Source organism: Podarcis bocagei (genome assembly GCF_964188305.1).
Source record: "Podarcis bocagei genome assembly, chromosome: 14".
In the NCBI taxonomy this organism is placed as follows: Eukaryota; Metazoa; Chordata; class Lepidosauria; order Squamata; family Lacertidae; genus Podarcis; species Podarcis bocagei.
In genome coordinates, this window is record NC_138139.1 from 55,294,098 (window position 1) to 55,320,284 (window position 26,187).

General features: G+C 54.5%; 2 protein-coding genes across 3 annotated transcripts; one reads left to right on the top strand and one right to left on the bottom strand.

The window, feature by feature from the left end:
- The first annotated feature begins 1,924 nt into the window (after positions 1-1,924).
- Positions 1,925-7,093, top strand: LOC308573633 (forkhead box protein J1-B-like). The gene is made up of 3 exons (XM_081170762.1): positions 1,925-2,730; positions 3,557-4,108; positions 5,052-7,093. Exons 2-3 carry the CDS (start codon positions 3,641-3,643, stop codon positions 5,787-5,789), a joined length of 1,206 nt encoding a protein of 401 aa, XP_081026888.1. The 5' UTR covers positions 1,925-2,730; positions 3,557-3,640; the 3' UTR covers positions 5,790-7,093.
- A 145-nt stretch (positions 7,094-7,238) lies between these two features.
- On the bottom strand, positions 7,239-24,377 carry MGRN1 (mahogunin ring finger 1). Of its 2 annotated transcripts, XM_081170760.1 has the most exons (17): positions 24,169-24,377; positions 21,664-21,782; positions 21,047-21,135; positions 19,993-20,139; positions 18,851-18,968; positions 18,381-18,447; positions 16,736-16,788; positions 16,354-16,401; positions 15,268-15,336; positions 14,652-14,811; positions 13,618-13,727; positions 12,079-12,302; positions 11,727-11,844; positions 10,269-10,314; positions 9,361-9,477; positions 8,852-8,896; positions 7,239-8,531 (listed from the first exon to the last, which is right to left on the bottom strand). In XM_081170760.1, exons 1-16 carry the CDS (start codon positions 24,254-24,256, stop codon positions 8,856-8,858), a joined length of 1,614 nt encoding a protein of 537 aa, XP_081026886.1. In that variant the 5' UTR covers positions 24,257-24,377; the 3' UTR covers positions 7,239-8,531; positions 8,852-8,855. The 2 variants fall into 2 exon arrangements, with proteins under 2 accessions (XP_081026886.1, XP_081026885.1); XM_081170759.1 differs by lacking the exon at positions 8,852-8,896.
- Positions 24,378-26,187: the final 1,810 nt, after the last annotated feature.

Sequence of the window (26,187 nt, forward strand, 5' to 3'; positions counted from 1 at the left end):
AATTATGTATTTTTGTGTTCTCTGTTTCTATCTGTACGCTGCCTTGAGTTCCTGTTGGCGGAGTGTAAATATATAATAATAAATACTGTATCTAATAATAATAATAATCCGCCCTGTGGTCTCTTGATGAAGGGAATTATCAGTGCTTTTTTTTCTTTCTTATTTTCCTACTCATATTGAAATGATGCCAAACCTAGATTCACAAAATGTTGAGGGCTACACGTTCCCCTGCGTCCCCAAAGGAAAAAAGCCCTTGGAATATAATAATAATAATAATAATAATAATAATAATAATAATAATAATAATAATAATAATAATAATAATAATAATAATAATAATAATAATAATAATAATAATTAATAACAACAACAACAACAACAACAACAACAACAACAACAACAACAACAACAACAACAACAACAACAACAACAGCGCTCGGCCGGCCTCCCACGTGGCGTCCCTGCGTGGGCGGAGCCATCTCTCCCACATGCCACGCCTCCTCCCCTCAAGCCACGCCCCTCACCGGAAGGCGCAGCGCAGCGAGACGCGGCCGAAGAGCATGTCGGGATGCGGGGCGGGGCGCAGGGCGGGGCTCCAGGCGGAGCGCCTCAGGGGCCTCAGCTCGGCCAGGCCCGGCGGCTCCAGGCCCGAGACGCGGCTGCCCGACGACGGGAGGAGCCGCTGGTCCCCTCAGCTCCGGCGACGCCAGCGCCGCGGACACGACGACCACCGGAGCGCGCGCGGAGAGGTCGCGGCGTCCAATGGGGCGCCGCGTGGCGGACTGGCAGCCGCTGGACCCAATGGAGAGACGCGATGGGGCGGAGCTAGATCCGCCCTGCCGCTGCGCCTCTTGGGAAATGTGGTCCGTTGGGCGGCGGGGAGCGGGCGAGGATGCTCTGGGCATGCGCAGAGGGCCGGATGGAGACGCGACTGAGCGGAGGGAGCAGCTTCGCTCCGGACCATCTAAACATTATTTTCAAGGGACACAAGATTGTGAATAAAGTGTGTGATTATTCTGCTTAGGGACCCTTTGGGTGACACGTTTTTCCCTTTTTAATTTATTTTTTTCATTTTACAATATTAAACAATAAATATAAATCACACACAAACTCAGTGATGTTTTCTGCTACTTCCCTCCCTCCTGCGGTTTCTTATTTTTCTAGCAAATTCTTACTGCATATCTTAATTTAACCATTTTACCCATTTATCCTTTTTAATTCCCTTATAATCCTTATGGCTCCTGTTTATATCAATCCTGCTAATGTTTTTAGTTGTTTACAGTTTGTTTTCATATGTCCAATACATTTCCCCCATTCTGCTACAAAGAGTTTATCATCCTGATATCTTAGTCTTTCAGTAAATTTCTCCATCTCCGCGTATTTCATCAGTTTTAGTTGCCAATCATCTCTTTCCAGTTTTGTGCGTATATCATTCGGGCAGCCCTGATAGCATACATAGTTTTTTTCTGATATTTGGCACCCCTTCTCCAAGTATACCTAAAAGGAAAGCTTCTGGTTTTTTAACAAAAGTTATTTTAAACATTTTTTCAATTCATTATAGTATAAACAAATTTCCAGGCGGCCTTTGCAACCTTACAGAATCACCACATGTGAAAAAAGTACCCTCTTTCTCTTTGCACTTCCAGCATATATTGGCTTTAAATTTGTCAGCTTGCTAGGCGTCAAATAGCATCCATACAACATCTTCATGTAGTTTTCTTTTAATGCGCAGCATGCTATAAATTTTAAATCTCCTTTCCAAAGTCTTCCCCACGTTGCCATATCAATATTATAATTGGGTGACAAGTTGAATTAATGGAATGAACTCTCAGAGAGGAAAGAGGAATGTGTTGACTGTGCGCAGGAGCCCTGGTTTAAGGTCCACCGGGTCCCGGCTGGAAAATGAACCTTTAAGAACATCAGAAAAGTGGCCCTTCCGGCGCAGTGGCGTCTGCTCTCACAATGGCCAGGGAGATGCCATGGTGTACAATGGGGAACCTGCAAGCAGGATCTCTTCCCTCCTGTAGTTTCCAACAACTGGGATTCAGGAGCCACCAACAGCCCTATCCTCCGCGAGTTTGCCCCATCCTCTTTTAAAGCCATCCAAGCTGGTCTCCTGTGGCAGTGAGTTCCATAGCTGAGCCGTGTGCTGTGGTTTATATGTGCAGTCTGCTTTTAGGTACCCAGGACAGATGCCACGGAGGCCCCGCCGGGGAAACCCGTGAAGGCAAAAAGGCTGCCTCTGCTGTGCGCGCGCCATGCCCCATGGGCACCTCTGTCCCACCCCCGGAGCTGCTGCTCTCCCGATGTTCCGACCTCCCCTTGGCCCCAGAAGTGCTACGAAGGGCCCTCTGGGGCAGGACTCGGGCCAGGCAGCCAAGAGGAGGCGTAACAAGGCAGACAGGCTGCCAGCAGCTGCTTCTTCAGGCTCCTGGGAGCCACTTTTGGGACCCCAAAAACTTCCCAGCACCTGGCGATATTGCGCGTAACTGCCTCCTTTTCTTCCCGCAGCGCAGCAGCTTTCACAAGGTGGCGGCGTGTGGCGGCGGCTGAGACAAAAGGTGGCCTCGACAGCCAATGAAATGTGGGGCTGGCGGGGGGGGGGCGGCGGGTGGCAGCCTGAACAGGTTGCTTCTCTCCATCGCCTGCAAAGAGCCAGCCGGACGCGCCACTCTCCCCTGGCACTCGCAGAAGGCGGCCCGCACCTCGCCTGTTGCTGCGGTGCAGCAGGTAGGCGCTTGCAGGGGAGGGGGGCACCTGGAACTGGAGGGGGGGCTTTGTTTCTTTTCAGAGTTTTGCACGAGGCCCTTGCAGAGGCGATGCACCCCAAAATTGGGGGTGGGTGGGCTAGAGACCTCATGGCTGATAACGATGCCCCCCTCCATCCCCCCATCGGCTGCCCCCCTCCACCTCTCTTCTAATTTTCCGGCCAGCTCGATGCTCCTTCCATCCAGCCCGGGCACCTCCTTGGCAAGGGTCCCCCTTCCTGACCTTGCTCCCCGCGCCCCAACTTCTGGCTGCTCCCTGGTTCTGAGGGCGTTTCTTGCGCGTGGGTGGCAGCTGCCTGGGTGCTCCCGCGCAAGGGTGCTCGCTCCTCAGAAGCAGAGAGACTGGTGGAGGAAGGAGCAAGGGGGGGCACTGCCCCACGCAGGTGGCACCAGAGGACGCGGCGGATTTAAAACCCCAGCTTCCTGCGAGCCACCGCGCTCGAGTTTGTGTCCCGCAGGTGGGCGCACGGAGGGCAGAGGCGGCAGCCTTCGCGGGCCGGGCTGGCCAGGCGCGCCGCCGTCTGGGGTCTCCTAGCGCAGGGTGGCGGAGGAGAAGAGGCCGTGTCGGGTTACGGCCGAGCTGTGCACTCCCCTAATGAATGTAAAGACCAAGCCTCGGCGGCTGCCACCTGCGCACCCTCCGAAACCGGATCGCTGGTCCCCAGGGAGCCGCTTCCCCAAGCCACAGGCGGGCTGGCCAGGCCCCGGCGAATGGAGCCCGTGTAACCAAATGCGCCTGCGGGGGACCTGGCGGAGCAACAGCTTGTCCTTTGTCTCTGGCCCTGCAGGAGAATTTCCCCTCCGACGCCCACGTCGCCTTGCCTCTCCCTGGCGCAGGAGAAAAGGACGGCATCTGACTCCGGCCGGGGAGAATGTCCCTCGCGAGGCCGAAGACGGGGCGGCAGCAGCAGCAGGAGGGCGCAGAGCCCTGGGGCGCTTCCTGCGGGGCCGGCGCCGTGGACGACAGCCTCACCAACCTGCAGTGGCTGCAGGGCTTCTCCTTCCTCCCCGCCAGCCCGGAGAAGCCTTCCTCTGCCAGCCTCCTGCAGCAGGGCTCCTACGCGCCCGCCAGCCCGCCCGCGGGCGACACAGCGGCCATGGGGGCGCCCACGGGGACGGGCAAACCCACCAGCTCCAGCTCCTCCCTGCAGCCCCTCGCCCCCGCCCCAGAGGCGCTCGACTACCGGACCAACGGGCAGGTGAAGCCGCCCTACTCCTACGCCACCCTCATCAGCATGGCTATGCGGGCCAGCCCCGAAGCCAAGCTCACGCTCTCGGCCATCTACGCCTGGATCACCGAGAACTTCTGCTACTACCGCCACGCAGAGCCCAGCTGGCAGGTGAGGCGGGGCCTGAGCAGCAGGTGGTCTTGCAAGCAGATGCCAGGCGAGCAGGTTCAGTCCCCAGGGGCAGAGCAGGGGAGAGACTCTGGCCTGAAACCCTGGAGAGCCATTGCTGATGGGAGACAATACTGAGCTAAATGGACCAAGGACACAAGGCAGGAAGGGCCAGGCCCAGAGGGAAGGGGGAGACTGAGCTGGCCTCCCATCAATATTGTGGACTTGAAAAAATGGGGAGTGAGTTTCTCCCCCTGCCCCAGAGGTGCCCTTCCCCATTCTGCTGGGCAGGAGGGGCTGCTGCAACCAGGGGCAGGTGGGAGCGGAACATTCCTCAGATGGGCACTAATAACTTCTGTCAGGGAGCTCTCTTGCAGGGCAAGACACAAAGGGCACCTCAAATGATCCAGGGGGGCTCCCTCGGGAAGAAAGGTTGCAGCGTTTGGGACTTTCTAGTTTGGGGAAAATGCAAGGAAGAGGCAGCTGTTGAGAACATTAGGCGTGGCTTGGAGAAAGTGGATGTATCGAGAAAGGTTTTCCTCCCTCCTGCAAACGCTAGAACTTGTGGACATGCAACAAAACTGAAGACAGGGAGGTTCAGGACAAAGAGAAGAGAAAGTAATTCTCCATGGGGTACAAAGTTACTATGGAACTCCCTGCCACAAGAGGCAGTGATGGCCACCAACTTGGATGGCTTTAAAAGAGGTTGGGCAAATCCATGGAGGTCAATCGGTGGCTACAAGGCACAAGGCCAGTCACTGACTCTGGTGCGTAGCAGGTCCTGCTTGCAAGTTTCTCACCATAGGGATCTGGCTTGCTCCTGTGAGAGCAGGATGAGGGGCCAGTGGCCTGATCCCGTAGGGCTCTCTGCATGCCCTTCTGCTCACCCCTCCCTCTCTCCCCCCTTCTTCCCCTCCTGCCCATGGGCCTTTTGTCTCCTCCGCAGAACTCCATCCGCCACAACCTGTCCTTGAACAAGTGCTTTCAGAAGGTGGCGCGGCAGAAAGACGAGCCTGGCAAGGGGGGCTTCTGGCGGATCAACCCCCAGCACACAGACAGGTTCGTCGACGGGATATTCCGGCGGAGGCGGGTGCCAACCTTTCCCTGCATTTCGGCCACTCAGGCAACACCCCCCTTGCCTGCCTCCGGTGCAGAGCTGGGCTGCTTCCGAGGGAGGGGACGAGGCCCCCTGCAAGAGGACCAGGCGCCCCGGCTGCCCGGGGGGCAGCGCCACCCTGGTAAGTGCAAGCAGCAGCCAGGCCAGGAAACCAGCAAGGCTGCTTGGACCGGGGCCCGCTCGCCTCTGGCCTCTGTGGGCAGAGAGGGGGTGGCTCTGCCGGGGGACCTCAGCTGGGCGTCTGTGTTGGAGGACACCTTCGTTGGCAGCGGGAGCAGCATTGAGGACCTGGAGCTGACGGCAGCCCTCGGCTCCCTGGCCGCTGAGGAGGTGGTCCTGGCCTCCTCTGACCAGCCGGTCAGTCCTCTGAGCCAAGAGGGTCCCCCTCACCCTGTCCCAGCCCTGGTGGAAGACTTGACGCTGTATGCCGAGCCCCTGGGCCAACCGTGGGGGGAGGAGGAAGCAGCCACGGAGCCACCGCTGGGACCCCCCTGGGCCTTCGAGGAGGAGGGCGGCACCTGCTTTGTCGAGGGCTTCCTAGCCGAGATGCAGCCATGGGAAGCATGAGTTCTGCAGGCCCCCAAGAGGCAATGAGAAGATGCAGCAGAAGTGGAAGTGGCCTTTGTTTGCAGCTGACCTCTGCCAGGGGTGGGCAGCCCTGCCCCAGAGCAGAGAGGCTGGGGGTGTCCGCCATAGTCGTAGCCTTGCTTGATGCAAGTCATGCTGTGGTGTGTATGGCAGCAGGTCGCAGAGCGCCTGCATTCCCAAATGTCAAAAGGCACAACAGAGCTCCGTTAGCTCGGGATGTACAGCTTTTTCTGAAACCGGTGAGCACACTCTCAGAGGTGCAAGGATGGGCAAAGCGGGTCTGCCAAAGGGCTGGGGGCCAAGAAACCAGGGGAAAGGGGGCACGTCTCGTCCTCTCCCTATTCAGAAGACTTCAAGGCCTCCCCCTCCTTCCCTTCCTGTGCATGCAAAACCAATATCCGTTTTCCAAATCAACTTTGGCAGCACAATGTTTGTAAGTAAATATATGCAAATAATTTTGTCTGGTTTCTGCTTCCTTGAGCAGCCTCGGCAGCCATGGGAGGAAAGGGGTTCAGCTAAGGCATCCTGGCTAGCAGCTAAAAGGCAGGCCAGGAAGAGCATTGGAGCTCCCTTGGCAAACTCCCTGAAGGTGCCGGTGGGAGGGAGGTGGGCATTCCCATGCCATGCATGTGCTAAGGCATGTGCCAGCTACTCCTCTGTGCCTGGGCAGGGAGGAAGGCAAACCGACTCTCCTTCCTGTCCTTTGGTGAGGAGATGGACACCGGGCAGCAGACAGGCCTGGACCTGCCTCGGGCAGTTGGGCAAGTGCTCTGGAGACAAAGAGTGGCAGCCTGAGCCAAGACAGACGGGCGCATTGGCTGGCTCATTGTTCCTCCAAACGGCCAGCTTCCTCAGAGGAACAAACTGTCCTGCTCACCTGCCAGGGTGGGAGAGAGATCTGCGAGGGCAGGGGCCAGCGAGGCCTGGCTGAGAGCACAGCACCCTCCCTTCCCCTCCCTGGGGCACCCCACCTAAGGCAGCTGCCGCCCCTGAAAGGCGGGTCTCTCCTCCACCAGCCCCACTGAATGGACCACTGGGCTGGCTTGAGAGGGCACTGGTGTCTGGGTCAAAAGCGTTTTGCCAGTAGATTTGGCTGCAGTGCCAAGGGGTGAGTGGCAGACGTGGGCCACATGCCAAGGCTGCTGCAGAACCACTCCTGACTAGTGGGAAAGAAGGGCCAGGGGGGCAGTGGCTTGTTGGGCAGGCAAGGAAGGGGCAGAAGGCAAACTCAGGGCACGGCCACTCCCAACATTTATGTCACTCCTCTCAAGGTACCAGCAGTCTCACTTGGCATAAGGCCCATAAAGGCGGGAGGCTTCCTCAGGTGAGTGAAGAGACTGGAACTGCGTGTGGCCCTGTCCACATGGTCAATGTGCCCCACCGGACACCAGGAAGGAAGAAACCAACAGGAAAAAGCCAGTCACCAGCTTCAACCAGACTGACACAGGAGGGGTTTATTACTATAAATATAGAAACACATTGGCCCAGCTCTGCTCTCTGGGCCTGGAAAGAGAGTGGCCCCCTCAAAGGCGGCAGTTGGGGGGTGGGGCAAGGAAGCAGCTGGCAGCCCCTCAGGCAGCTAGTCCACAAGGACACCCCTTACCCCCCCTGCCTTCTGGGTGAAGCAGTTGGGAGGGAGGAAGAGGAGGAGGAGGAGAAGGCACACCTGGGCACAGCCCCAAACCGTGGAGCTCAAGGTGGGGGGGGGTGAATAGGCTCCTGCTCGGTGCCACAGGCAGCACAAGGGGGCACCCACCAGATGCCCCGGCCTCAGGGCAAGAGAGGAAGCAGCAGGTTCTGCGTCACCCTCCAGCAAAAGTGCCCCCCCCCCCAGGTTGGCTCTGCTGCTCTGCCTCCAAATCCTGCAGCAAAGCAGCAGGTCGTGGTGGTGGAGGAGGGGTAGCTGTGGGGCAGAAGACGCAGGTCCCAGTGGGGAGCCTCAGGCCACTTCCAGCTGAGTCCCTCCCGCCCCTCGCTGGCTTCCTCTCTGGAGTCCAGCCACCCCCTGGCAGGAAGTTCATGGAGGAGGAGGAGGGCAGAAAGGGCCTTGTGCCTTACACACTTTCCCTTTCTGCAGGAGCAGGAAGAAGCCCCCCCCCACCCCATGTGCCTAGATGGGGGTTTCTGCCAGGAGCCCCAAATGCCGGCCGGGAGCAGAGCAGGCAGGCTGGAAAGCAGGAGGGGGGAAATCAGAGGCAGGGGTTAAAAAGGCCAAGGAGCCAACAGATATGTCCAAAGGGGGGGGGGGCAGGAAGAGAGCACAGCAAGGCAGGAGGAAATCTTGTCCATCACACCAGCCTCACGGCCAATGCGGGGGGGGGGGCACTGAATATCATGCATTTCTGTACAAAGACACAGAAGAGTCCCTTGGAGGGAGGGGGGAGAGAGTCCTGGTCCGAGGCTGAGCCCCGCAGAGGGGGAATGTCTGTCTCGTGCCGCAGCATCGGAACCCGTGTCCCGTAAAGGATCCTTCGCTGGTGGAAGAGGAAGGGAGGCAGAGGGGGCTGCTTCCCCACAGGCAGGCAGAAAGAGGAGCCGCCCCAGAAGATGCGCCCGGGCGTTTGGCATTGTGAGCACCTCGGCGGCTTTCGAACCCCGAGCCAGGCGCTCAGGACGGGCTCTGCCCGCTTTCCACGCAGAGGCGGGGATTGTTGAACAGGAAGGGCTGCCCGGATTGGCTGGTCCCACGGCCAGGGAGGGTGCCAGCGAAGTCAGAAGATCCTGCGGTTTGGGGGGGGGGAGAGAAAGAGGCCGGCTCAGGAGCCCTGGTGCTGCTGCCCCTCTCAGCCCTCCTGCCCCCCAGGCATAGGGTGGGAGCAAGAAGCAAGGCAGGGCGCCCGACTCTGACACCCAGAGGTGGGTGCCTGGCCCCTGAAAGAGACCGCCAACAGCAGGGCGGAAGCTGCCCTGCGCATCTCAGCCCCCTCCCCACTGCAGCCCCCCTCTCTCCTCCGCCCCCTTGCCCCACTTCTGGCTGCCCTTCCCCACCCGCCCTCCCAAGAGGCCCCCGCCAGCGTATAGGGAGGAAAGACGAGACGTACCAGCTTACTCCTCTATCCCAACAGAGCAGGAGTCCAGGCCGAGGGCTGCCCAGGCGGGGCAGACAGAAAGGGGGGGAGACGTTAGAAAAAGCGGTCAGAAAAGACGGACGGGCATCGGGTGGTGCCCAAGAGCGGGGCGGAGGCCTCTTCTGCAACCCACCAGGAGCCTCACCCTCTGCCTCTGAGCCTCTTCTGCCCCCTCTGCATGTGCTTCCCAACCCCCCCCCCCGTTCCCAATTGCCCTCCTCCTTGTGCCACACGGATGGGGCCTGCGTGGCATGGATGTACAGAATAGGGCCATGGCTGCCCCACAGAGAGCAGCAGCAGCGATGCAAAGGCAGCCGGGCCATGGGTGCAGGAGCAGGAAAAGCCAGGGCGGCGCATGAAGCTGGGGGGACGGGGGGCAGGTGGGTCAGGTCCCTTCCTTCTTGGCCAAGCGAGGGCCTCATCCCCCTCTCAGCGGAAGGGAAGGAGCGCCAGTCACCAGCGAGGGCTCCTTCCGATGTTACCTGGCAGGTAGACGTCCGCTGGCAGGTCGCTCTCCAGGATGGGGAGGCTGCTGGGGTCACAGGTGCTGCTGCTGCTGCTCTCCTGGACAAGGGCCTCCACCGAGGGAGGCTGGGCACCTGCGAGAGGGAGAAGGAAGGGGAAGCCTCAGCGCCTTGGCATGCTGCCACTCCCTCGCCTTGGCCAGGGGCCCCCAGATCAAGGGCTGACCAAAGGCCTTCACATCACTGCATTTCTTTGGTGAATGGTCTCTTTAAATTTGAAGGTTCATTATTGTTCCACAAGATGTGTATTTCTTTAAAGGCCAGAGCAAATAATGTGACCTAGTTTTACAGCTGTGAAGAAGTATAGCAGGTGCTGTTAAGTTGTGGTAATAAGGCTGTTGGGTATGGTATATAAAGAGCAGTATGTAGCTCTCTCAGTACCCTGGTGGATGGGTCATGCTTACGGATATATTGTAATTTAGTGTAAAAGGAGTTTTGGGTTTTGTTATTAAAACCTAGCAAAAGTTACTTTTGCGTTTCTTGAATGTGTGGTCTCCCCAGCACGCTTTCTGCAGCCCCACTAATCTACGAAATAGCCAACATTCTTATCTATTGGTTCTCCTGCCCTTCTCATTTAATCCCCACAACCCTGAGAGGTAGGTAAAGCCGAAAGAGACGGTGACAGTCCCAAGGTCACAGCCAGTGAGCTTCGTGGAGCGTGGTCTCTCCCAGGTCCTAGTACAGCACTCTAACCACTACACGTTGCTCTCGTGGCTGCTCCACTTTGCCCAAGCTGCCCCTCCGGGGGGCCATTCCTAGCAGTGGGGTTCTTTCCAGGCCCATCTTCAATAGCACAGACACGACATACAGCCAGGAGGGGATCAGGCCAGAGGGTAAGGATACTCCCCCCCCCAGCCAGAGCTCACCTTGCTGCAGGGGGCTGGCTGCCTCTGCCTCTTCCGCTGTCAGGCTCTTGAAAGATGGGAGGAGGAGGAGGAGAAAAAGAAGAGGGTCTCATTTCTGCAGAGGAGGAGGGTCGCTATACAGCCCCATGCTTTGCGTTCCAAATGGGCAGAAACCACCACCATTCCAGAGCGGGGAGTTTTGTTTTCGTGCAGGAAATAGGTTTGCTCCGGATCCCATTGAAAGGGACACTTGGGGCTCTCAAGGGGGAAAAGGGCAATTTTTTGGTTCAGTAAAATGTATGCCCAGTTTTCCTATAAAAAAGTATATTCAAAGCAGGTGACCACAATGACAAAAAGGCTTAGCATATAGAAATACAATAAAAATATGACACAAAACCCAGTAAGATAACATGTAAGCAGGAATAAAAATTGTGAATAAAAATCACATGGGTTCAAGCACCGGCCTAAATATGGGAAGATTGCTGCCAATGCCTCTCTGGGTGATTGTTGCCCCCCCCCCCCCAAATCTGCAAAGTCAAGAGAAAACATTCTGAGCCCGACAGTTTCCAGCTAGGTCCAAGCGGCAGCTGCGTGGAAGTGGGAGCCCGGGCACCAAAGGCCAGCGGGGAGATAGAGAGGCAGTACTGCCCCTCCACACTTGGCGGAAAATCCCCTGATCTGGTAGCCAGGCTCCGCTCAGCTTCCTAGGTGGACAAGTCAATGGAGAAGAAAAAAGAGCTTCCGTTTCCCTCAGTCTGGGAAGAGGCTGTGGAAGCCCGTGGGAAGGGACTGGTGTGTGAAGCAAGGCTGTTATGGGGAGGAACAGAGCAGAAGCCAGCAACGGAGGGGATGCTTCTTCCCAAGGGGGTCCTTCCTCCTCAACCATCACATTTGGTGGGGAGGGAGACCCCTGCCAGAGCCCTTGGGGAGAGTGGTCTGCTGCCCAACATCAAGAGGGCTTGCCCCCTTCCCTAGCCATCAGCACTGCTGCAAGCAAAGGGCAAGAGCAGCTCATCTCTCACCTGGTGTGCGGATGGGACCCCAGGAGCCGATGAGGGTGGGGTGTGGGAGGGGAAGGAGACGGGTGATCAGGACCACCCATGGGAGCATCCAGCTGTAGCAGCTCATGGTGGGCGGCCCAAACAGCCCACCTGCTGTATACCGGCCACCTCCCGATGCCAGTAAAAACTACAACTTTTTGCAAGACGACCCAGAAGCAGACACCTCCACTTGTCAGTTTGCACACACACACACGCACACACACACAGTCCAACTTGGCCAAGGAGCTCTTGCGGTTGCTCAGCTGTCAGCAGGAACAGGCAGCAAGGAGGTACGTTTCTGAGGCTGACAACTCAGCAAGGCTCACAGCAGCCCCAAGCCCGGCCCCAGCAGCAGGCCACTCCAGGCTTAGCAAAGAGGCAGGAGCCAGGCAGGCAGGCAGACAGGCAGGCAGGCAGAGAGTGAGAGAGAAAGATTCACCTCTGGGGAGCTGCCCTCCTGCAGCACGAGCTCCGTCCCGCTGAGTGGCAAGTCTGAGTCCTCCGAAAGCTTCTCCTCATCCTCTTCGTGGATGGGTGACGAGGGAGACCGGAGGGTGCTGCAGAGAACAAGAGACACAGCTGCAACCCAGAGGATTGGCAGCGGCTCGCATGGCGGGGGGGGGGCGGTTTGACTCTGGGGCGAGAGGCAAGGCACTAGGAGCCCTGAGCTTCAGGCGTTGGGCAGAGGAGAAGCAGAGGAAGGTTTGGACTGGGAAACGGAGCAAGGAAGGACCTGGCGTAGGGGAGGGCGAGAGGGAGCGATCCAAAGAGGCTTCTCCACAAGATTTCACCTGTCTGGTGACTTGCTGCGCTTGCTCTTCTGATGGCTGCTCTCCACAGCTCGGTCCAACCCCACCAGGGGTCTTCCAGAGAGGGGGAGTCCGTCCAGGACCCCCGTGTAGGTGATCTCGTCGTAGAGGGGAGCCGAGGGGATGGAGGGGGAGATGGAGCGCAGGCCGTTCAGGGCTTCCAGCAAAGAAATGGGCTCATAGCCCGGAGGGATGTTGTCCGAACACTGCGGAGGGAGAAGGAGAGGAAGACAAAAGCTCAGCCACTGCCATCCGTCGTTGCAGTTTGATCCCTACGGCACTGAAGCCTCTTGAGCTCTGCCCCCACAGAACCGCAGGACTGGAACCCCCACTGCAGGAATTGCAGCCTGGCAATAGAAGACACCCAGGGAGACATTTATACGCCACCTTTTAAGATCAACGCTTTACACGGCAGCTTACAACATTTAAGGACGACAAAAACACCAGAGAGAAAAATAACACAATAAGTAGTTTGAAATCTTCCCCAAATCTCACACTCCTTATCAGGACAGGAGAGAAACATCTTATGGCCACCAACTTGGATGGCTTTAAAAGAGGGCTGGACAGATTAATGGAGGAAGAGGGGCTCTTAGTGGCTGCTGTCCAGCACGGCTGGGCAATTCCTCAGCAGTCGGAGGCAGCAAGACTTCTGAACCCATTGCTGGAAACCACAGGAGGCCAAGGGCTCTGGAGCTGCTGTTCTGCTTGCAGGTTCCCCACAAGGGGCACTTGGTTGGCCCCTGTGAGAACAGGATGGGCCCCCTCTGGCCTGATCCAGCAGGCTCTTCTTATGGCCTTATGTTTAGCAATGAGTTTATCTTCCTAAGTTGCTTCAAGTCACTTTTGTGAGGAATGATCATTCTTGTTGCTGTTCCTTGGGCATCTCACGTTCTGTTTCTCTGGCCAACTGAGCTGGGGACTCTCAGGGTTGTGCAACAGTCCCGGGGGAGTGTCTGGAGGCACAGGCTAAAGCTCAGCTGCCTGGGAACCCCCTGTAAGCCACTGCCATGGGCACCCAGATGGAGGGAAGGGGGGATACGGTGTTTTAAATGTTTGGAAGCTTCCCAGAATGGCTGGGGCAACTCAGTTGGATGGGCAGCATATAAATTATTATTATTATTAGTAGTAGTAGTAATAGTAGTAGTAGTAGTAGTAGTAGTAGTAGTAGTAAGAAAACAAAAGAAAACAGCTATTCCCATCCACTGGGATAGCAACACACCTTCCCTTCCTCCTTCCCTGTCTCTCTCCTTTGCTATTTTTATGGCTTCCTGTCCTTCTATGAGGCAGGCTGACCCCCCCCCCCATTACCTGAGGGGGACAGCCAAGGCTCAGCAGAAAAGGCCCCCAGGAGCCCCCAGCAAAGGTGGGGATGAGCCCATGTCTGCCTAGAACCTAAACCAACTGCCCTCCACCCCACACAGAGAGATGCATCCTCCCCACCCCCAGTGCTTCGAGTGTGCTTTGGGGAGTGAAGCCACCCCTTCTGCTGACCCCTCCCAGACGCCTGAGGCTGCTTCTCACCGAATGTTCATCGTGGTCCAGGGTCTGTGCCAGGACGGGGCTGAAGGAGAGCGGAGACAGGGCCCCGGGCTTCTTCCTCACGGCTCGGATCTGCAGCAGGGCTCGGAAGGCTGAGGGGGGAAGTCAAGAGGAGCTCAGTCTCATCTCTTGTGCCCGAAATCTGCCAGGGGCAAGGCACATCATCTTTGCCTCCTAAGGGTTGGGCTGTGGGCAGAGTCCTCTGGGAGTTGGGACCCCAAAGCCACCTGCTAGCCACGTTGATTGGGGAACACAGCAACTGCGTTTGCAAAGAGAGGCAGGCGGCTTTGACTTACGCAACCGTTCCAGGTGCCAAGGCAGATCAGCTGCTGCCCCAGCAGAGCCCCTTAAAGGCACAGGCCTCAGAAACAGGCATGGGCACCAAACCTGGAATCCTGCAATGCTCCTCCTGCACTCGTGTGGCAAGGCATGTGCACCTTGCTATACCACAGAAACTGAATCCACGGAGCTCATGTTTCCCTGCTCCATCCCTGCCCATCAGCAAAGGACTTCCCATGAGAGTTTCACTGAACAGGGGGAACAAACGTGCCCCCCCCCCCCGGGCATCATAGGACTCTAGAGTGGGAAGGGACCCCGAGATCATCTACCCCCTGCAATGCAGGAATCGCAGTTGAAGAATCCCTGACAAATGGCCATCAGACCCCCACTTAGAAACCTCCAATGGAAGAGACTGCAACCTTCCAGGGAGTTGTGGGTTCTGAGAGTCCTTCCCACGGTTGAATGCCTCTTGCCCTCCAAAAATTCTTCCTAATGCTTAGTCGGAATCTCCTTTCCTGAGACCTGAATCCGCTGGCTGCCGAATCCACTGGCAGTAGAAAACAAGCCTGCTCCATGCAATGAGAATGGCAGCCCCCAGAGGAAAAGCTGCCCAGTGTGATCAAAGGTGGAGAAGGGTCTCTGTGCTTCAAGCCCCAGGTTTGCTGGCCTCCTCCTGGCCTGCAAAGGGCTTCTTCCCTCACCTCTGCCCCACCCCACCCCGCCCCCCTGCTACTCACGCAAGCGGCAGATGGGGCAGTTGTTGGCCTGGTAGCGCAGGGTGTCGGCACAGGAGTTGCAGAGGCAAAGGTGCCTGCAGGGCAGGATGAGGGTGTCCCGCAGGTCGGAGAGGCACACCACGCACTCGTTGCTGTTGTCGCTGTTCTCATCGTCACAGGGCTGCAGCGGAGGGAGAGGGAGACAGAGAACTCACTGGATGTTCCTGTGGCCCAGCTCAGCGTTCAGAACCCTCGCTGTACCGCAGAAATCCAGGGGCTCCTTTCCGGACTCTGACAGACAGAACCACCCAACCCAACACTACTGGCAGCAGGTGGTAAGATCAACCCCACCCACAACAGGCAAAGCCCCAAAATTTCAGAGGCACACACTCACAAGGTGCCTTAGCAGGATTTGGCTTAAGCAGATGCCAGAAGAAAGCCACAGCTCTGAGCTGTTGCTGTGGGTCAATAGACAACTTCTCTCCCTCTGGAGAGCAAAAGCCTCGAAAGGGAACGTTCAAGGGAGAACCTCTGCTTACTCCCCTTTTAGACAGAGGGATGCGCTCCTCTCATGGTCTTTGACTGCCTTGCAGCCCTGGGAGAATTGATGGCCTCCCCTTCCTCGCTCCCTCCTCACCTTAGTCTCCTGGTTGTTCTTGTTCTCAATGCCATAGATCTCCTGAAGCAGGTAACTGACCCGGTCCACCTGTGGGGAAGCAGGAAATGCTGCTTGCTTCTTTTTTAATCGTTACTCTTAACTACTACTACTACTACTACTACCACTACTACTATTTTTATTTCCACTAGGATATTCTAGGCGGCTTGCAATGGAAGTTTAACACAACATGATACAAATACACAACTGAAAACTAAACACAAAGAAACAACCATCTAAGGCAAATGAGAAAAAAGGATGGAAACAGGTTGGAAACCAAAACCAGAATAATAAAAGGGCAGCAATGTGCTCTTCATTGAGCATAAGCACAAGTCAGAAGAACCTGGCAGCTGCTGGCTAAGCCAAAGGAAGTGCATGTAGCCCCACATTCTGTCCTCGGAGTGGCCAATCAGACGACTCTGGGAACCCCATAGGCAGCACAGGGGAGGAACAACACATCAATGGCTACTTGCCACAATGGCCATGTTGCACCCCCACTGTCAGAAGCACCATGCGCCTGAACACGGGTTGCTTGAAAGGGGAGGGGGAGAGCTCAAGTCCTGCCTTTGGGCTTCCAGAACAGGCATCTGGCCGGCCCCTGTGAGAAGAGGGCGCTGGACTACATGGGCCACTGGCTCTTCTGATGCTCTTATTTGGGACTCGCAACAAGTGGTATTGATTCAGAGGCACATTGCCTTCAATCCTGTGGACATCATCATGCCTAGTACCCACAAAGAACTTTATCATCTGTGAATCTGCCTAAACCTCCTTTTAAAAAAAACGGTTTAAATATTTGTATTACACATTCTCAGTGCAGTAAATCCAGTGGACCCTGATAAGTTGGGTAGGGGTCAGGCCTCTCTGGGATGTCAGCCAGCACCTCTGCCAATAATAATAATAATAATAATAATAATAATAATAATAATAATAATAATAATAATAATAATTTATTTCTACCCTGCCCTCCCCAGCCAAGGGCGGCTTACACCAAATATAAAAACAATTGATTGAAATACAGCTTAAAAAGACAAGATTAAGCCACATCCTTTCAGACAGACAAAGACTCACGATTTGCTTCTGCTTCAAAGGCTTCACCGAGAAACTGCCATCCACATGCTGGTGAGGGGAAAGGAGACGGGAGAGAGAGGTTGGCACATTTAATATGAAAAGTCTCCAGCTGCTTGCTAAGCAAACCCTCCTTCCATGCACAGACCCACTTGCATTTTCAGGATTTATTCTGATTACACAATCCAAGCTGCCAGATTCTGCAGATTTCCCCATTCAAAGCACCAAACAGAACCGGGCAAGAGAGGAGCGGAAAGGGGCCTTGCAAGAGAGGCTGGAGCCACGGAGAAGGCAAGGCAATGTCTCTCCCCTCTGCCAGCGCTGTAAGTCCAGCAACCACCCAAAGCCATCTCCTGCTCAGATGGGGCAAAAGGGGGCTTCTTACCTTTTCAAAGGCAGCCAGGAGGATGTGGGCATGGCCAGTCACTTCCACGACAACTGCGGGGAAAGCGGAAGGCCCATGAGGTCAGGGGCAAGGCGACAGGCAGTCCAAACGCCCCACCAGGCCAGGCTACAAGGGAGGAGGATCAGGGCCCAAGCCCTCCAGCAGTAGGACTCTCAAAAGTCGGGATTTCCCACTAGCCCAGCTGCACAGGCTACCCAAATGGTCACATGGGCAGCAGAGCTTTCAAGGTGACCAAGGAAGAAGTCGTGCACAATCAAGGTATACGATGGAGGTCAGCAGGCGGTTCTGAACCCTTTTCTGAACCCTTTTCCCTCCTGGCAATTTCCTTTTTGAGGCAAGGCAACCAGAACTGTACCCAGGTTTCCAAACATGGCATCGCACTAGAGACAGTTTTTGTTCCGACTCCTTTCCTAATGCTCCCTGGCATGGAATTCACCTTTCTCACAGCTGCTGCCCACTGGGCTGACCTCTTCATCAAACTGTCATGTGACCACAGGCTGGGGGGGGGGGCTTTCTTGACTCAGGCTACCAGTTACACAAACAGAAGATAATATTTTCGTTTTCTCTCCCACGGCATGATGGGAAAAGCTAAGAGGGAGCGGCAATAGCTCCTTCAAACAACATCGCCATTGTCTCCAGCTTTATTGACACACGGTCCTTGGCTGAAGACTTCCAGCACAAGAGATCTCACTATGGAGGCGAAGGAGAGAAGGCTCCAGTTGTTGTTTCCCTCCCAGGGATATCTCTCTGAAGTGTCACAGATGAAACCAGAGCAGTGTTTCCCAAAGTGTGGTCTGTGTATCCGCAGGGGCACACAAAAGGGTTTCAAAGGGTTCACAGCAGAATTTGCTCTCAGCTAGATAAATCAGCTGAGGAAGCTCCTGCAGCCAGTCAGAAACCACAGAAGCCCTGCCGGACGTTCGGCTTCCAAAAATAGTTCGCAAACCAGAACAGTCACTTCTGGATTTGCAGTGTCCGGGAGCCAAAACGTTTGAGAACTAAGCTGCTCGAAAACAAAGGTTCGACCGTATTATTACAACTACCCAATTAATAATGATAATGATAAGGGGGTAGCTTTAATAATTCTTTATAAATAGCTTTACAATATATGGTTTGTTTAAAAAAAATGTAAAAAATACTTCTCCTGAGAAAGGGTACATCAGTAAGACCAAATTCTCAAAAAGGGATACGCAATTACTCTAAGAATAGGAAACACTGAAGTTAATCTGCTAGCACTGCTGGCAATCCAAATCTCTTGGGCAACGCGGGTCTTTTGCTTGGCTTAAAGAACAGGCCTTCTTTAGCACAGAGCCCCTCCTGTGTCCCAGAAGACGCATATGAACAGGGAGACAGTCCCAGATGGGAACAGAAGGTGGAGGTGGCATGAGCCAAATCCTGCCCAAGAGCCAGAAAACCAGTTCCCCTCCAGCACCCTGCTCAGCCCCAACACAGAAAAACTAGCATGGTGGAGACCTTTCCCAGGACTGTCTGATTCCAGCGCAGCCTGGCCCCTTGGGAAGGCCACTCCAGCCTCTGGGCCAAACCCTGCTGGTGCCCCTGAACCAGCCCCATTGCTTCCGCTTCCCAGGGGCACGAAGGCAAAGCGGGGAAGCGGGTGTCTTACCGTCGCCTTCATCCACCACAGCCTGGATGACGACGGGGAAGATGCCGCGGTCCAGATCAAAGTTCAGCTGGAAGGAAGGAGCAAACAGAGGGATTAGTCCACCTGGTAGGGAGTCCTGTGGCTTTCCATATGGAACTCCTCCAAGGGAAAGGTGTCATAAAACCTCCTTTTGTGTGTGTGTGGGGGGGGGGAGAGATACAGGATGGGAAGGAAGGCCAAGCAGCCACTCAGCTTCCTTCCCTGCTTCCAGCCCCTCCCCTTGGAAGATCTTTACTTCATTTCCCAGCACCTTTATAAATTTGTTCTTGTGCTGAGGACAGCACAGCTGCTTTGCTTTCAACCCCCCCCCCAAACCCCCAGGAGCAAATTCATTAAGACGGGGGAGGCAGGAGGGAGAAACACAAGCCTATGTGACTCCGCTAGGCTAAAAGACCCAAATCTGGGAGGCACTAAGAGGCCAGGAACGTCACCTCGTCGTCTTTCCAGTCTGAAAAGTCTATCTTGAAGGATGGGAGCGAGAACTGCTGGCTGACTCCTCGCTTGTAATGCACCGTTTCCGACTGCAGAGAAGGGTTCTTTGTGCTGTAGCTGCAGGCAGGGAGAAGAGGAGAGGCTCAGCGTCACACCCAGAGGCAGCTCCTGGGCTCTCACAGGCCACATCCAGACCCTTCCATGTCATGGCGAAGCACAGGCCAAAAGCAACGGAAGCTGCAGCAAACCATGTCATGGGCATGTGGACCTGCCGGCACCCTCAGCTAAGCTAGCAGATTTCTGGACATAAAGGAAAGAAGGGCGTCTCCAAACTACCCCAGAGTGCAGCTCTCAGTGGGGCAGGGATGCCAGACCTTGGGGATGGCAATATATTTTTCTGCTGAGCCAAGCTGGTGAATTTAAGAGCTAAGATCCCCATCCCTTCAGCTGGTTCGCCAGCTACAACCATTCCAGAACAGGGATAGCCTGACCACTCTCTGGGGCTGCCCTTGGACCTGGTTCAGAAGCTCCAGCTGGTGCAGAATGTCTAGTCAACAACATGGGGCTCCATTGCTAAAGCCCGTCTACTATTGCGCCAGGTTCAAAGTCCTTGTATTCGCTTACAAAGCCCTGAACATCTTAGGTCCAGGGTATCTCAGGGATCACCTAATCCCTTATAGCCCAGCTCGATCGAGGAGATTATGTGCAGGAGTGTCGCTGGTCATTCTCCAAGCTGGCAAGGCTCATCTGACAACAACACGAAACTGAGCCTTCAGTGTCATCGGCCCAGTCCTGTGAAACTCTCTGCCACTGGAGATCACGCAGGCGCCTTCTGTTTCAACCTTTAAATGCCTGCTGAATACTCTTCTATTCTGCCAGGCTGATGCGGGCAATTAAAAGTACATCTTTCCATAAGAGTTATCTGACGTCTGATTTTAACTTTTCTATATGGCTTTTATTGTATGGCGTTATGTACTGCTGTTGTAGACTGCTTTAAAAAATGAAACAGCTGTGTGTAAATACTTTTATAAATAAAATAATACAGAAGTATGGGTGGGTGAATACGATGTCTCCAAAAGACACATGATCCCTTTGACGGGTTCCCCACAAGGCCCCTCGCTGCCAGAGTCCCAGCACTCACACGGCCATGCCGCTAATGAACTCCTCCGTCGCTTGGCAGTAGATGGTTATTGCAACGCGTGCGTCGGCATCAAAGGTGAATTCCAGGCTGTACAAGGCCTTCTGCTTCCCGTTCTCCTCAGTGGGGCTGTCAGCGTCCTCTTTGTACCTGATGTAAAGGGAGGCTGAGTCACAGCAGGTGAGCTCAGACATTAAGCTTGCTGCGATCTCTCACCTGGCGCAGAAACTCAATCCTTCAGCCGTCTCTGTTTCTTTATTACCACCCACCCACTCAAACTATCTTCACAACTATCACATTTCCAGCTCTCCTGATGGGACTGTCTAAAATGCTTTCTAAGATATGCACAATATTTATTACATTAATGGTTTTATTATATTAACGGTTACCATTATTATTATTATTATATGGTCCCTGAAGCCACGTATGCCATGAAACAATATTATCACAATAAGATTATACATAATAAACACCTGATCTTCAGGAGACAAGACTCCTCTTCCTTCTTGCCTCTATTCATGTTCCCCTGCCCAGAATTCTCAAGCCCCTCAACCCATCCCTCTCAATCCCTCCATTTTGGCCAGAATTAGAAACAAGCAAAAGCAAGGTTTCAAACCACCTGCTTTCTAGATCTTGCGTATCTCCAGATTTTCACAATTCACTGCAAGTGTGGAATGTGATACTAAGCGCAACCTTTGTTGTAACTCAAAACATCCCCCACTTAAAATGTTCTGTTCAGCAGCACACTAAGACCAGGACAGACAAAGGAAGCCTCCTTCTTCAGCTCACAATCAAGAGTTCACAATAAAAAATAAAAAGGAAGCCTCTGAATGTCAGAAAATCAAGCAACCTGCTCAGACGGAAAAAAGGCAAGTTAAGCACCTTCTTTGCAAAAAGACACAATTTCAAACCTTCCCCCCCCCACCCCCCGTGCCAACTCAGCACAGAGTCTGCATTTTAAGCTCCTTGGCCTCAGCAGAGCATAGGCTAAGGCAGCTGTGATTCCACCCTGGCCCCCTGAAAAGTCTCACCCCATAGGGGTTTGGGTCTGCAGTACCTGACCAGGCGAAGGGAATCTTTGCGGATATTCACCAAGCTGCGCAAAGTCTTCACTGGCTCATGAGGTGCTGGGGTTACATAGGGAAACTGGAATGAAAAACCAGGAGCCTCTTGAGAAAGCACACACAAAGCAAGGGGGAAGGTCTAGAGGAGGACGTGAGGGGGGCAGGCTGCTCTCCACCCCCAACACTGGCACAAACTGGCTCTCTCCACACGCACACACAGGAGGAAACCTCCACGCAGGGTTGTCTGCTATCCCTGGAAGGGTTTGAGCCAGAACAAAAAAGGGAGAGCTGTACATATTCAGCAATCAGGGGTCCACTCTCCCCCAATTGAAATCCACCAGTATTTCTCACTTTGTTTTTCTGAACCCCATTCAACCTCAGGGAAAAGTTGCTTAAAAACACACGCCTGCAACCCTTCGAATTGAGAAGTCATAATTCAGGTGAGATCCTGTGAGGACACCCTGCTCTGACCTGGCAGGCTCCAGCTGTTTGGGACAACAGCAACCCCCATCCAATGGCTGTGATGGGGGCTGTGCTCTGAAACAGCTGGCTGGCTGGCGCTCCCCCTCCCCCCGGTTCATTTTGGTGCACCAAAATCATGAGTACTTGCCTGGACGGGCCTGTTGCCAAGGAAGTTCAAGTCCATATTCTCCCCAAAAAGGTAGCCCTCAGGGTGTGGTGTGTCAAACTTTTCGCCTCCCATGAAAAAATGACTGGCAAAGTAGTTCCCTGAAGAGAAGGCAAAGATCTAGTTTTACGTGTGTATTTATTACATTTTTAACCACCGTCGTCCACACAAGGATCTCAAGGTCATCGTATAGAGTTCTTCCCCCACCCACCCACCCACCCATTTTATCTTCACAACAACCCTGTAGGGTAGGGCAGCCCAAAGTCACACAGTGAGCCTCACAGTCGAGAAAGGACCTGCACCGCAGATTGGGCACAGATGCCAAGGGCACTGGCAGGACGTTGGCACAAGGCGGGGCTCAGCAGCCTCTCTCTGGAGTGGGAGAGGGCAGACATCCACACCAGTTGGCAGCCAAAAGCTACACTTGCCCCCCACCCCAATATTTGTGGAAGGAGCCCCTTTCGTGGGCTGTACAATGCAGGCATACAACCACCCACCTTGGTATTTGGCAGGTGCCTGGAAGAAGAGAGCTGGCAGGCAGGCGCTATGTGGGGAGGGAGAGAAGAGGAGGGGGCAGCCCACTGCTGCTGCCTAGCAATGGCTCAGAGGAGGGAGGGGCACGCCATGATAAAAACATTAGAAGAGCTGCAGTTGGATCTGTTCCGGAATCCTGCTCTCCGTGTGGCCAACCAAAGGGAAGCCGGCAAGCAGGATCCGAGGGCAACAGCTCCCGGGGTGCCCACTGCAGCTGTACATGGGGGTGGGAAGAGACACCCATGTCACCCAGTTTCCATCAGTGAGCAGTTCTGGGAAGCTCACAAGCTGGGTATGAAGGCGGCCCCCTCACCAGAGACTCAGAGGTAGGCTGCCACTGAGCACAGAAGCTCCATTTTCAGCAGCTGGGGGGGGGGGCATCACAAACACACTGGAGCAAAACTCTGCAAACACCCCTGTTCCGCCAGAAAGCAGACAAGCGAGACATGAAATCAACAGCCCTCTCTTTGACTCCAAGACCAAGGGGCACTGAGGAGCCCTTGGGACCAGTGGCTATTTATTTATTTTATTTCACAAAATTCATACGCCGCTTGATTATAAAGAACTCCAAAAACTCGACGTGGCTCACAAAGAAAATAATAATACATGAAAATCATCCGGGAAAAGCCACTGTTTGAAATGTTCAAACGATTAAAAACCAGCAATGACATTTGCAGGTGTTTTCTTTCCTCTCTGCCCATTTGACTGGCCCCTTTGCAGTGGCTGGCTCCCCCCGGGGGGGGGGGAAGGGGGGCTATGCTCAGGTGGTCTCCTGGCTTCTCAGAAGAGGCACCTGCCACCAGGCTCTTCTGACGGGGGGGGGGGGGCTTCTGGTCACGTTTTGGGGTGGGGATCAGGATGGCAGAGTTTGGAGGGAAAGCCAAGGGTCCTCTTGCCCTGGATGCCCCCCCTGTTTACAGGCCCCGTTCAACGTGCTGCTGTGGACCTTTCAAGGGCCCAAGACCGCAATCCCTCCAGGCGAACTGGCCCAGAGGGCGGCAGCAGCAGCAGGGGCCTTTTCGGTGGTGGCTCCCCTTTCCTGGAGCGCTCAGCTGGTGCCTTCCTCACCTGCATCTTCAGGTGCCAGGCAAAAAGGCTCTTTTTATCGTGGGCCTTTTAAACTGCGCTATCGCACAATGGACATATTGAAAAATAATGGAACCAAGGAAGGGACTTGACTGAAGGGGTCAGCAAACTTTTCCAGCAGGGGGCCGGTCCACCGTCCCTCAGATCTTGTGGGGGGCCGGACTATATTTTGGGGGGGGGGGAATGAACGAATTCCTATGCCCTAAAAATAACCCAGAGATACATTTTAAATAAAGGGACACATGTAAAAACACGCTGATTCCCTGGGGGCCAGATTGAGAAGGCGATTGGGTCAGATCCGGCCCCCGGGCCTCAGGTTGCCTACCCACGGAAGTCAATCTGTCTTGTTTTGGTATTGTCATTGTTACCGTTATTTCTGGAAAATCAATAAATTGTTATCCAAAAATCAAACTGCGCTGTTGCTTTGCGCTGCCCTTCCGCGATCCCAAAAGCCCGTGCGATCCTCGGGGGGAAGGAACGGCGGCGGCGGCGGCGGCGGCAGCCCCTGCAATGCAGGCATGGCAGCCAGAGGGTCCCCCAGGGGTCATCTAGCCCAACCCCCCCCCCGCGACCCAGGAAGAGCCCCGGCGGCCGCTCCGAGAAAGGAAGCCGCTTTTCCTCTCAGGCTGCTGGGAATAAGAGGGACCCCCCCCTGTGGGTTGGGGGAGGGGGAGAACCCCCCACAAAAACCGGGGAAGGGAAGCTGAGGAGAAAGAGGGGTCGCTGCTGCTCCCAATATTATTATTATTATTATTATTATTATTATTATTATTATTATTATTATTATTATTATTATTATTATTATTATTATTCCTTCCCCGGGGCTCCCCCGCCGCCCCCCCCGCACCTGGTGGGCCCGGGCCTCACCGGACTTGGGCGGGTACCGGTAGGCCGAGTTGGCCTGGATGTCGATGTCCTCCACGCCGGCGATGCGGCGGCTGAGCAGGGAGCCCATGGCGGTCGGCGGGTCTGGTCGGGCGAAGCCTCTTCTCCTCCCTCAGCGAAGCCCCCTCAGACACTCCGTCAAGGCGGCGAGGCCTGCAGGCCGCTCCCGCGCGGGGCACCACGGGAAAGGGAGTCCCCGCGCCCAGGCTCGTCGCGTGGTTCGCCGCGGAAGAGGAGCCCGTCCGCGGACTACAACCCCCAGGAGGCGCCGCGCCGCGCGGGGAGAAGAGGAAAACACAACAATGGGAGGGCGTGGGAGGCGCGGGGCGGGGCCTGACCCTCAGCCAATGGCAGCGCGGGACGGTAGAGATAGGAAAGGGTAGAGCTTCCACTCTGTACGTGGCGGGGGAGGTGAAGGGAGTTTATTTAGCTCAGATTCCTCGAGCTTGGTTTTTAGGTCAACCTGAAAATTCACTAAGAATGTATTTGCTTTTGTAAAATGTAGTTTAAAGTGACAATTCAGCTGTTTATGGAAGAATGTAGAGTTTCCCACCCTGAACTGAGGGGGAGACATCCTAGTATTAATTACTCTTGAGAGTCCCATGGACTGCAAAAAGATCAAACCTCTCCATTCTGAAGGAAATCAGGGTCAATTTTTATGGTAGCCCAAATCTCAGTTGTACGGGTGTATGTATATATCTCAGTTTTAACTCATGAGCTATTGATGCAATCTGCTCTGATTGTATATTTTATCTTTAGGAACACAGTTTTTATTGTTATGCGAGCTGGTCTTTGACCACAATAAATTATCTATCACCCTGATGTTGGGAAAGATGGAGGGCCCAAGGAGAAGGGGATGACAGAGGACGAGATGGTGGGACAGTGTTCTCGAAGCTACCAGCATGAGTTTGACCAAACTGCGGGAGGCAGTGGAAGACAGGAGTGCCTGGCGTGCTCTGGTCCAGGGGGTCACGAAGAGGCGGACACGACTAAACAACAATTTCTGTCCTGTTTTTAAAGTCAACATGAAATATACTCTGAGTCGAGTGTGGATTTCATGCTCTTTATTCAGCTCATAGTAGAGAGGAAGGAATGGAAGTTCCCCCAGAATGTCTACTTTATATACATTATTTACATAGTGGGCCCCACGTGATTGGCTAATTCCGGGATTCACCTGTAGGCCAATCAGGTTGCGGATTCACTTCCACCTGGAGCTGGATTGGGTGGCTCCTGCGGACCAATCAGACTGGTCCTAGAACAATGGGATCCAGAATGAAGCAATCAGACTGCTGCATTCTGAATCCTATTGTTCTAGGACCAATCAGACTGCTGCATTTTGGCTTAGTCATGTATAATGAGATAAGAATCCAATGTCTCTGTTCAGACCAGGTCTCTCCATGGTTTTGAGTTTGGTAATGAGTTGCAATTCACATTATACATGACTAAGCCATTTTTCACCTTCTCACCCCTTGCCTTTTCCTGTAAGACCTATTTCAGTCGTTAAGAGTCGTCAACAGGCTCATCTCAGCTATCTGCCAATCTCCCATTCCCACCACCCTTCTGAGTAATACCCCTCCCCACCTTCTCACTATATAGAAGGATCTGGCAACTTCTGTTTCAGTGTATCTGAAGAAGTGGCTCATACCAAGAACTAACTTAGTTGGTCTTTAAGGTGCTACTGGAAGGAATTTTTTTATTTTGACTATGGCAGACCAACACGGCTACCTATCTGTAACTTTTCCATACGGTATATATTGTTACAGCCCATCCCAGTCCCCACCAAGCAGTGCGCGAGATTGCAGGGGCTCCCGGCGCTTGCCCTGGGCTCGTATCACCAGGCTGGATGACAGCTGACAGAGAGCAGAACACGTGAGTCCTGCACTGCGAGGGGTTGGGCTAGATGGCCCCTGGGTTTCCCTTCCAACTCCACAATTCTCTGCTTCTGTGAAAGTCCTGCGCAAGGCAGGAGCCGCCCTTTGCCAGACTGGCCGGATTCCCTGC

Coding starts and splice junctions, on each gene's coding strand:
- MGRN1 (XM_081170759.1), bottom strand. CDS start 24,256: ATGGGCTCCCTGCTCAGCCGCCGCATCGCCGGCGTGGAGGACATCGAC. Junction 21,783..24,168: donor CCGGTACCCGCCCAAGTCCG/GTGAGGCCCGGG, acceptor CCTTCTCTTCAG/GGAACTACTTTGCCAGTCAT. Junction 16,402..16,735: donor TCCTGGCTGCCTTTGAAAAG/GTAAGAAGCCCC, acceptor TCCCCTCACCAG/CATGTGGATGGCAGTTTCTC.
- LOC308573633 (XM_081170762.1), top strand. CDS start 3,641: ATGTCCCTCGCGAGGCCGAAGACGGGGCGGCAGCAGCAGCAGGAGGGC. Junction 4,109..5,051: donor ACGCAGAGCCCAGCTGGCAG/GTGAGGCGGGGC, acceptor TCTCCTCCGCAG/AACTCCATCCGCCACAACCT.